Genomic DNA, 12,132 nt, shown 5'->3' with positions numbered 1-12,132 from the left:
AAGACGTTCATCAGTGTCAACCTGGAGACAGTTTGTCTTACCTTGGGGAGATATCTGGCCTTGTTCTAACTTGTGCCATGTTCAACATTTTTATTAATGATTTAATTGACAGAGAAAGCAGGAGATTTTAGTTAATTAAAAACTCAATATGAATCAATAGTCCTATGTGGTTCTTATAAAAAATAAAAAAGAACCAATACTGTCACTTTAATAAACGCATATATATATTAAGGAGATGATGATTCTACTGATTGCTTTGCATTCTGGAAAGTAAACAAATAATGGAAGTAAACATATTTATGGGGAATGTTAAGTAGGGAAACTTCTAAAAAAGATTTTAGAAAACTTTCTTCTTATTATTGTCAATAAACATAATTTGGTAGTGTTATTTTCTGCAAGAAGTATTTTTATACTTTAGGAATTGTAGGGAGTGAAAATTAATATTCTTGGGTTGCCTTCTTTAGTTTGGCACCATCTGAAAGTGAGACACAGCAGTCAGCAATCAGTACCCAGTAAAAGCTGGAGTGGAGGACATGACTCGGACTTATCAAGAGGGTCTCCCAAAACGTCATTTCTGATTTTGGATAGATTTGTCTACCCAGCCACATGGGTGCATAGCTAGACAACCACAGGTTTCCTGTACAGCAGTTTCTCATGCCTTATATACAATGTGAATGTACCGATTTGGTGGAAGGCAGATCCAGAAGAGAGAACATCAGAGACAGAGCTGAGGTTGTTCAGTCTCTTCTCCTAAACACGTAAGTAAGTAAGTCAATTCCTCTCCAGGAAGGGAGTGAAGAATGGGGAGGCGAGCCTGGACTTTTATTCAAGTTTTCTTCTAAGCTTTTTGAAAAATTTCATACATTTTAAAAGGATTATTCTTCTCTGGAGAGGCACAGGTTACCTAAAGATGTCATTAAGGTGTTGCCTGCCCCTGGATGATCCTTAGATCAGCAAATGTCCTATGAAGCAGCGTATAGCCCAGTAGGAGTAGAACTGCCCAGAAGGTGATCGGGGTGATGGAAGTTCCAGGAGCCAAGGCAGAAGACTTGGAGATTTTTAGTACAAAGAAAGAGACTGAGGAGTTGTGGGACCAGTTTTCTCAATAGTCAAAGGGCTGTTTTAACAGGAGAGCAGGCAGACATCTCTGTTACTCCAGGAGGCCAATTCAGATCCATTGGTGGATTTTGCAGCAAGGCAGATCTTTGCTAAATATAGAAAGATATTCTTCACACAAGTAAAGCATGAAGTTATTTTCAAAGAAAGCACCCTTCAAGAAAAGTGTTCCAACAGAGGCTGCCAGATGTCATAGAGGAGTTTTTAGACTGAATAGGAAGTTGGGTCAATGTCCCTGTGAAAAGGAAAATAAATATTCTACTTTCAGAAAGAAATAAAAAGAGAGGCAGATCTAAGCTATAGTAGAAAAATCAAAAGGAGAGGCATTCCCTACTGGATATATGTTTGTTTGTTTGTTTTCAATGAGAGGGACTGTTAAGAACCTCTGGCTTTTAGACCCAGAATTTAAACTTCTATTAAATGGTTGAAAGAACCCACTTTCTCTAAGCTGGGTTTATGATTTCTCTGAAAACTAGTCATGTCTGTAGGATCATAGAAAAAGCACTGTTTTATTTTTATTTCTAATCTTCAAACTTAAAACACATTTATTTCTCAAAAATCACTTATAAAGTATGTCAGGGGCAGGACTATATGCTAAAACGAAGAACTCAATGTCAAGGCAAGACATAACTTTCTTATGTGCAAGCATAGCAATGGGACCAAAACCAGTAATCATTAGTTAAGTGAAAATGCAATGAAAATGCCAAGGAAAAGAAAAGAAAGAAGTACATGTAAAACAAGCACATTGGGATCGATGAGCTAGATCCTTTTCAGCTTCAATGTGCTTTTGAATCTGTGCCAGAGGGTATACTTGAGCCTCTGCTTAAACTGGAGATGGATGTGGATTGCGAGGAGAAATAACAGAACAGTGAGAGCAGTAGATGATGTACTGCTATTTACGCTCTCTTAGCGTGACGTGCACTCCACATGGGACAGAAAGATAAGTGGCAGGCATTCCTCTGTTGTATCTGGGTGTGTTTTGTTGTGAAAGCTCACAATGTGTGATTGCTCCATTAATATCTACATCCCCCACTAGACTAGCATCTCCATGAAGGCAGAGACTGTATTAACTTTACTCACTGTTCTCTTTCTCGCATGCCCAGCACAGTGCTGAGTATCTCGTGGGCTCTCAGTAGGTATTTGTCAGTGTGAGAATAAAACTAAGGGGCTTTAAGAAAATAAAACCAGTCATGAAAAATGACTTTCTCTATATGAAATACCTAGAGTTGTCAAATAGAGACAGGATGTAGAAGGGGCTGGGGGGAGGGAGAATGGAGAATTAAAGTTTAAAGGGTACAGAGTCACTTCAGAAAGATGGAAAAGTTCAGGAGTTGATCGGTGGTTATGATTGTACAATAATAGAAATGTATTTATTGCCACTTAATTGTACTCTTAAAAATAGTTAAAGTGGTAAATGTTATATCTATTTTACCATAATAAAATAAAATAAAATAAAAATAAAAAGAATGGCTTTCCTGGTGGGAATGCAGACTGGTGCAGCCACTATGGAAAACAGTATGGAATTTCCTCAGAAAACTAAAAATGAAACTGCCTTTTGAACCAGCGATTCCACTGCTAGGATTATACCCGAAGAATCCTGAAACCCCAGTCCAAAAGAACCTATGCACCCCCATGTTCATAGCAGCACTATTTACAATATCCAAGTGCTGGAAACAGCCTAAGTGCCCATCAGTGGATGAGTGGATTGAAAAACTGTGGTACATTTACACAATGGAATACTATGTAGCAGAGAGAAAAAAGGAACTCCTGTGATTTGCGATAACATGGATGGAACTAGAGAGAATTATGCATAGCGAAACAAAAGGAAAATACCATATGATATCACCTATTACAGGAAACTAATGAACAACACAAACAAATGAGCAAAATTGAACCAGAGGCAGGAAAACAAGGAACAGAGTAACAGCAGGGGAAGGAGGGGGAGGGAGAGAAGGGGGTAAGTAGGGGAAGGATTTAGTAAAGGAACTAACATAAATGACCCATGGACATGGACAATGGGGTGGGGATTGACTGTGGGAGAAGGGGTGGTCTGGGTGTGGGGGGGTAGGCAATGGGGGAAAAAGTGGGACAAAAAAAATAATTTTTTTAAAAAAATAGCTTTCCTAAGAAGCAAGAGGGATCATTCTAGTAGAATCCAAGAAATTACCTAACAAGGGAGCCTCTGATGTTTAGGAACTGTTCACCCAGAGTACAGACAAATAAACCAAAGCAGAATTTAGTGACAAAAGGCAACTCCTCAGATTATAATGTGAAGAGCCATTTATCGAGTCCAACCTCTCCACTAGAGATAACTAGGCCTTTCTTGCTTCTATTTCACAAGGTCTATCACATTTCACTCAGAGACTGGAGGGCAGTTGATCAATTCCTTCGTCCTGGGATGGAAGAGTACCAAGGTTAAATAGACAAATGGTTTCAAGTTCTGTAATGCTTGAGCCAGGGCCCCAGGCTCTAACTCACTGTCGTTTTCTCAAGTTGTGTCTGACATAGAGCCTGAGGTCTGGAAAAAGACAACTCAGACTAACACAAAGCTCTGGCTTTTCTGTTTTGAAGGAGCAGGTGCTGGTAGCAGATGATTTGGCCGTCAGTGGAACAGGAGAGGGTCAGATTCCTGGGGACCTGAAGCAGCCCTCCTCTGGCAAGGAGGGGGGTGTCCAAGGCCTGCTCCTGCCTGCGGGCATGCTTTCAGGAGAAGAACGTGAATGCATCTCACCTGACGACATCTCCTTGCCTCCACTACCCGGGAGCCCCAATTCCCCCCTCGCCCCATCTGACATGGAGGTAGAGGAACATGACAGCCCATCCCTCGGCCTTCACATAAGCAGCTATCAGATGCAGACGGGGGTCAGTGGTCCAGGGGAGGCCCAGGAATCTGGCCTTCCGCCACCTGCTGCTTTCGCTGATACTTGTGATGATATGAGAGAAACATTTTCGAGTCATTTGGAGAAGCCTCACTCCTGGTTCAAAGCTGAGCCCCCATTAACCTCCAGAGGACTTCTGGGAAAAAGTACCGCCATCAGCAAAATCTATGCTAAACCTCCGGAGAGCATGCCGAGTGAAGTGCATGAGAGAGCTTTACAGCAGCACCCGCAGGCTCAGGGAAGTGCACTAGGAACACGGGAGAAAATGCATGCTGATAATAATGTCACTAAAACCCGAGATAGGCTGCATGCTCCCCAGGATGCATTCTCGGGCCTGGAGTTTCAATTAGGCCCCAGCCGGGCCTATGAGAGGCAAATGGTTCCCCGAGAAGAGATTAAAAGTACGTCAGCAAAGAACAGCGTGGTCAGCCTAGCTAGCCAGGCGCCTAATTTCTCCAGGCTTCTGTCTAACGTAACTGTCGTGGAAGGTTCTCCAGTGACTTTGGAAGTTGAAGTAACAGGATTTCCAGAGCCTACACTGACATGGTGGGTAGCCTATAATGACAAGCCATAAACAGAAACAAGTTGACTCACTGAGCAAGTCATTCATGTGCACTAACTGAAAGGTTTAGAGATAGCTGATTAATACCCTGCAACACTGCAACTCTGCATGACTCAACCTCACATCAAAGCCCCAACTCGCATTTTCATAGCAGCATGGCTAATAACCTGAGGGTAAAAGTAACCATTAAAATGATAATTTAACAAACTCCAAAAGCACTGCGACTTAGTTGTGCTGTTTTTGTATCAGTTTAACATTCCACATTTCTAAAGATGATAGGGTGAAACTTTGCCTATTGTTCATTTTTACATAAGCATGAAATTCTCTTGGTTTAACACCTCTTATTCAATCAAAAAACATAAGAATTTGGGTTTTCCCTTTTCTTTCATTTACCCATCTCATTTTTTTTTCTCTTCCCAATAGTCACTTATGATACTTTTTCAAAATTTGTTTCACTAAGATTTCTTTTTTATATGTTTCTTCCGTGTGAGAGGTGGAATAAAAATATTTCTTTCACAGTTACTCCCAGTGACAGGTAATAAACCCATTTTTGAAAGATGTAATAACTGAGCTGTGAACAATGTGATTTCACTAAGGAGACATTATTTTTTAGCCTATTTGTTTTAATAAAAGTAAACCGCATAATATAAGTTTTGATTCACATACTGTTGTTATGAAGGCAGTTTAAGTTTCTCAATATTTGGATTAATTTTAAACATTTAGACATTTTTCATCCTTAAGTGGATTTATTTGAGGACAAAGTTACAAATTTGTGGGCACACATTTATATTTCTGAACTAAGTAAAATAGCATTTCTTTATCATCATGATGTAATAGATATTAAATTGTGTGTGTGCATTGATGATACCTCAAGTGTGAACTGGTTATCTAAAGAACTTATGAGGAAACTTTGATTTCTCCGCTTAAAAGTAACTGCACTTGTGCTACAGTGAGGCCGTTTATATGCCTTTTGATTTATTTTGTTTTTACAATTGCATGTTTTTTACAGATCAGGAATTTAATATTTATGAATTTAGAAGATATTTAATTCATCATTAAATATCAACTTACCCTAAAGAAAAATGTTGTCTGAAGTGTTTCTTGTTTTTGTCCACATAACAACTTGGTTAGTATATATTATTAAGGAACTATTGCAACTATAATACTGAAGAACTATTGTGAAAAAAAATCTTGTCCTCAGATTTGCAATTTTGCTCCATTAACAACTGGCAAGATGTCAGACATTCTTAGGACACTCAGTAAAATGCAAAATTATCGCTTAGGTAATGGGAACGGAAAACAATTCAGGTTTGTCACACTTCTTGTGTAGAAGAACATGAATATAAATAAATAAACGAGAATCTAGAATAAACAAAAAAAACAAATTATTTCCTTTACAAAAAGATGCAGTGAATGCTCATGTTCTTAGAAGACTTTTAGAAACATGTTATTAACAGTAATAATCCAAATGCATAAATGCCTTTTATATGTAGAAATAGTTTCTTCTAATACAATTAATTCATTCATTAAATGAGCTCATTTCTCTAGGAAATACTGTATAAGTACCCTCCTCTAAAACAGCACATTGCTATTCTCATGTAGATCTAATGGGATGAATGTAATGGGGCAGATGAATGTCACTCCAATACAGATCCCAGACATCACAAGCTGCTGGTCCATAGCAGCTAAAAGAGTGAGGGAGGCCAAATAGGAGGGGACCATATCCCATTCTAGATAATTGTCATCAGCAAATGGTGCCCCAGTGTGACCAGATGGTCTGGTTTTGTGAGAGTAGTTGGATATCTGAATTTTCATATGCAACATTCCAATTGTTAAATGGTGTTAGAAAATTGATTTTTAAAAAACACAGTCTGAGCCCATCAGGCATTTCTCTGCCCACCAGCTGCCAACCTCTGCTTGAAAGATAAACAGCCCCATTGGAATTTGTGGTAGCTGCGAAGTTCCTGCTTATATTAGAGAATATTGCAGTGGTAATGGGCCTATTTGCAAATGGTTTTTAGAAATTGGATATGATGTGAATAAACAGTGATCCTGACTTTAAAAACTGACTCTCTGCTTCAGGTACAAGAAGGGCCAGCAATTGTCTGCAGATGGACACTTACAGGTTTTACACAAGGAGACAAGACATTCGGTGTTCATTCCGAAGGTATGCGGGGCAGATGCAGGCCTCTATGTGGCTCGGGCCCAAAACTCTAGTGGCAGTCTCTCTTCCAATGTCATCCTCCATGTGACAGGTAACCGCAGGCCGCCAATCACAAGAATAAACTGGATAACGCTGTGTGTCATCTATGTTAGTGTGTCGCTAATGTACTGGCTACTCCTGCAGTAACTGTAGGCTTGGCACCCACAGATGTCACTCTCATGAGCCTAAAGGACAATACAGCTGTTTATTTTCCTGCGTCTCCCCCAGAACATCCCCCATCTAGTGTCCCTCCATTTTGATCATATCGCTTGTTTGGCTAATACCACTTTTTGGCAAAATAATCCAGTTTTCTTCAGTGTTTTAATATATTTGAGGAGCTTGGTAAATTTTTGCCATGGATAAGGATACATGTTTTGTGCTCTACAAAGAGATGTGCTCAATGTAAAACAAAGTAAAAGTATGCTGTGTTTATTCCCTCCTATTTTAGGAGCGTGCAGATCAAGGCTCACAGCATAGACATGTGAGTCAAATTTCAAATCCAAATGTTTGAAAATTGATTTTAATTGTACTCATAAATATCTCTTTGTAGAATAACAGTAGAAATATTGAACTAAAGTTCTAATTTTCATTCATGCATTAGGTATCCTGTAATGTTGTTTTTCTTGGCTTGATCTCATTTACTGAAATATATTCTATGTGGCTTTAATGTAGCCTACATTCCTGAGTCTGAGGATGACACTGTAAATAACCACTCCTCTTGTTGATCTCATGGGTTTGACATTGGAGAACAGATGTGCCGTCAACTTTAAACAGAGTTTCAAACTTCCATCAGCTATGCATGTCATAGAGCAACATGGAACACAGTGGGAATGGACCACCATTATTCCCGTCATTCTATTGGCATGTTTTCTTTGGTAGCCATGTATACAATTGCAACCCCATTCCTCCTGCTTCTAATCTTGCTTCTGCTGCTGACCATTTTTGCAGCCTGTGGTGAGGCATATTAATGCCTCAGTTTCCTATTTGGAAAATGGATCCATCATCTACCTCCTGGACAATTGAGAGTTTTTATTTCATGTCTTATAAAGATCTGGAAAATGAAAAGCATGCAATGAAGGCTAAGGGTAATTATATTGTTTAATCTAATTTGTTGTTACACTGCCTCCTGCCCACTGTTTCTCTTTCAGGTGTTCTTTTTTCAGCGTATTGAATTAAAAGATTGATGTAGTATGTGATCTCTAATTATTCCTATGTGAGAAAATGATGTTTTATGAAATGGAGCTTAAATTTCTCTCTAAATTCTTAAGGCTACATCCTTTTCAGAGACTTGAAATTGAACTCAGGAGAATGCATTTAGTATGATCTAGGGGGAAAACATGTATACTAAAATGGCATGATATGATTATAATAATCACTGCAATTTTGAAGAATGTTCTATGCCTTCCTGAAATATATTATTCAGAAAGAGGATTATCTTTTTAGCTTCTTTTAAAAATAAACATGAATAAGACATGCATTTGTTTTTAGATTTTAAAAATAGTCTGGTCATGCTAGGGTAAAATCTTGAATTGAAAGAATAATTCATTATAGTTTTTTGATGAAGGGAAGGAATTAATTATGTTGCTGTAAGACTGTCTACAAATAATAAAATATTTAATTGTAATATATTCAAGTTGATATTAAAAAGTTATTGAATGTTATCTGAAGATGTGAAATGTGTGGTTGAGTAAAAAGTTGCATTTTTTGTGCTGCATAGTTAGTTTAATTAAAATATTAAATCTCTTAATTTTCTTCCAAATTATACAGCATCCCAGGGAATACATAGTCTGTTAACCCTCCTACCCATTTGGTCCAGATTCAAGTCTTTTGCGTATCTCACCTATTTGCTATTCCCATGTTGAAGCTAAAGAGTGAAATTTATTCATGTCCAAAGAGGACAGGCGGGACCAGGTAACAAATTCTTGTCCCACCCTCTCTCTCTTTCTTGTTAATTTAGTGGAATCTCCTTTTACATTTTTGTCAGCTTGGTTGAATTTGTGGTTTCAGATTGTTAGGGCATGAGGACTTGCTCATTTGCTTCACCTGTTACATGCCAGTTAATCCTTTGGGGAGCAGAGTGGTATATACATATATGAGGACTGTCCGGAAAACGTCCAGCCATTGCTAATATAATGAGAATAGTTGTGCAACATCAATTTAAGCTGGCAGCCAGGGAGAGTGGACTGGAATGTGCACATGTGAACAATGACAACTTCACTGTACAGTTGGGGCAGTAGACGCCATTTAGTGAGCGTGTATACTGTGTGACCATCACGGTCAAAATGGGCATGTAAAGCAACAAATCTGCATCAAATTTTGCATTAAGCTTGAACATTCCTCCAAGGACTCTATTTGGATGATTTAGAAGGCCGCAGCTATAGGTAACTGGTGATTGGCAGCTTCATCATGACAATGTGCCTGCTCATGCATCACATCCTGTGCAGAGTTTTTTAGCAGAATATCAAATCACACAGGTGACTCAGCCCCACCACAGCCCAGATTTGGCACCCTGCAATTTCTGGCTTTTCCAAAAACTAAAGTCACCTTTGAAAGGGAAGAGATTTCAGACCATAGATGAGACTCAGAAAAACATGATTGGTAATTCCAACAAAGGATTTTGCAGAATGTTTTGAACAGTGGAAGAGACTCTAGGACAGTGGTTCTCAACCTTCCTAGTGCTGCGACCCTTTAATACAGTTCCTCATGTTGTGGTGACCCTCAACCATAAAATTATTTTTGTTGCTACTTCATAACTGTAATTTTGCTACTGTTATGAATCGTAATGTAAATATCTGATATGCAGGATGTATTTTCATTTTTACAAATTGGACATAATTAAGGCATAGTGATTAATCACAAAAACAATATGTAATTATATATGTGTTTTCTGATGGTCTTAGGCGACCCCTCTGAAAGGGCCGTTCGACCCCCAAAGGGGTCGCGACCCACAGGCTGAGAACCACTGCTCTAGGAGAACTGTATGAGGTCCCAAGGTGACTATTTTGAAGGGGACTGAGGCATCATTGTCCTATGTACAGTGTTTCTTGTATCTTCTTTAATAAATGTCTTTATTTTTCATATTACATGGCTGAATACTTTCTGGAAAAAACTCATATATTCATGGTGCATGAACAAATAAGACGTATAAAGCCCCTACTATATTTGAAGTATATGTCAAATATAAGATCATATATATATGATTATACACACACACACACACACACACACACACACATAGAGTTCAAGTATCAGGAAAAAAGCATTACGCAGATATTCAAGATATATTTCAGATAGTTTTCTTTGTACCTTCTGGTGTATATTTATCTATCTGCCTACCTACCTACCTATCTACCTACCCTCTCTATTTTTCTGGGCTATCAATTAACTAGCTAGTAATTCCCACAGCAGTAAAGAATAATTAGCTCTGGGTTACATTTAAATATTAAGGACTTAACTGTGATTTTCCTTTTTGCTAGGATTTCTGTCTTGATCAAAGAATTCTCATTATTAAAGTATGAACTTAAATTCTTGGTTGAAATGGAAAGCCTAGTAACTTCAAATGATTCTATTTTAAGATATAATTATGATTTTTACCCATTAACTTCTAGAAAAAATTCTGGACATTAATATCAAAACACTTCTTCAACAAGAAAATGAAAGGAAAGAGGAAAAAGAGTATGTACCTGACACCCTAAAGGACTACAATGCAAAATGTGTGTTGAGCTTCTTATAAAGCAAGATCGCTGAGTTTTCCAGTTCCAATTTTCTAATAAAAGGATGTAGAAATAGTTGGTGGTAAAGTTTTTCTCACACTGAATTCCAGGAGAAATTTATTGTGTAAATCCTTACATTTGAATCTCTGAATATTTTATAATATCTAAAATACTTGGGAAAAGAAACAGGATCAAAATTTAGCTATTTCATGCAATAATGTTAACCATCACATAGAGTCAAGGCACAGACATAAAACAGATTACTGCAAGAGCTTTCTGACTGCTGCTTCACTTAAGTTTAAATTCTTTCAAGTAGTATACAAGATCCTTTCATACCTGGCCTCCCCTTGCCAGCCTCTATTCTATCCTTTCTGACCTCCCCTCCAGAACTGTACTGAACTTCAGGTTTTTACCATATCATGCTCCGTCTTCTCTCTAGTCCTTTCTCCCCAGAACTCCCTTACTACATTCTACCCTGTCTACACGTAGCTTAACTCCTGCTGATTTTTCCAGTTCCACTGAGACACTACTCGCCCTGGAAACCCTCTGACCCATTAAGGGGAGTGTAGATGTTCCTGCAATGTGTACAGTCAACACCACAGCTATCCATCTCATGTCACAGCATGGGAATTGCATGTTAGACCATCTGTCACCTCCAGCTAGTCTTAATCAGCAGGATCTTCACAACCCTGTTCATCATTATATTTCCAGCACCTAAGACATAGTCACACTTAATATTATATTTCTTGAATTGTTGTCAGAGGTAAATAACTTAGCTTGTATTTTCTTTTTTTGTTTGTTGTTTTTGTTTTTGAAGAGAGGGGTGGGGGAATGTAAAAAGAGAAAGATGTGTTTGTTACCTGATTATTCTTCCTTATTATGAATAGCCAGTCAAAATCAGCTTCTAGCCATGAACTATGTATAAAACACTTAGCTAACCTACAAAACTTAAGTGAGAACCCTCCAGATCCCCTGGGCTAGACCGTGATTGAAAATTTAAACTTAAAGGTAGATGCTGGTTCTAGTGGTCAAAATAATACTGAGGAGAGAATAGGCAAAATCCAGGGTCATTGTTCCAACAGTGTAGAGTAAATGAAATCAGGCATCAGTCTCTTCAGATGTCAGCACAGAAGTGGTGTCTCCACTCTCAGTGGCTACGTCCTAACTGTCCAAACCAGAATTTAGGTACCTCTTTGGAACACTACACAAACTATCAATGTTTTATTGTAGCTGGGGCTCAGTACTCTGGTTGTGAACACCCCTGATTTGAAACCAGCATTTTATTCATATGTGGAATTATTTTTTTAAAAGGCTAGCTCCAAGAACTTAGATTATTTGAATTCCAAACAAAGGAAGAGAATAATGCATCATCTTATTCCACTTTGTTTTTATTCATGACTATTCCTTCCTAGAAATTGCTATTTGAAGCTTCTCAACATTTCTGTGTACCTACAGTATTTTAAGTGTATCCACTTTTATTTTGTTGAAACAAAATAAAATATTTCCTCTTAGCAGGCTCTGATGTTGTGCTTGTCAATGCAAATGCCAAAGCATGACAGGCTGTTTTCCATTTATAATAAGCAGAATCTTGAGCTGCATCAGAGAGCCAAAAGGTTTCCATCCACGAGATGGAAATGTCCTGCTTAAAGCAACAATTCA

The 12,132-nt window shown here is 38.3% G+C and overlaps 1 protein-coding gene across 3 annotated transcripts in view; it reads left to right on the top strand.

The window, feature by feature from the left end:
• CCDC141 (coiled-coil domain containing 141) overlaps nt 1-9,840 on the top strand; it is a 165,052-nt gene extending 155,212 nt beyond the window's left edge. For all 3 annotated transcript variants that reach the window (XM_090281222.1, XM_090281213.1, XM_090281206.1), the window contains exons 23-24: nt 3,688-4,541; nt 6,640-9,840. In XM_090281222.1, coding sequence (XP_090137348.1) covers nt 3,688-4,541; nt 6,640-6,907 — 1,122 coding nt within the window. In that variant the 3' untranslated portion in view covers nt 6,908-9,840. The remainder of the gene's footprint in view (nt 1-3,687; nt 4,542-6,639) is intronic.
• Nucleotides 9,841-12,132: the final 2,292 nt, after the last annotated feature.

The sequence above is a fragment of the Furipterus horrens genome, unplaced genomic scaffold, assembly GCF_987537825.1.
Source record: "Furipterus horrens unplaced genomic scaffold, mFurHor1.1.pri manual_scaffold_1, whole genome shotgun sequence".
NCBI classification, from domain to species: domain Eukaryota; kingdom Metazoa; phylum Chordata; class Mammalia; order Chiroptera; family Furipteridae; genus Furipterus; species Furipterus horrens.
The sequence above is the reverse complement of the archived record's forward strand: the minus strand, read 5'-3'. Positions and strand labels throughout refer to the sequence as shown.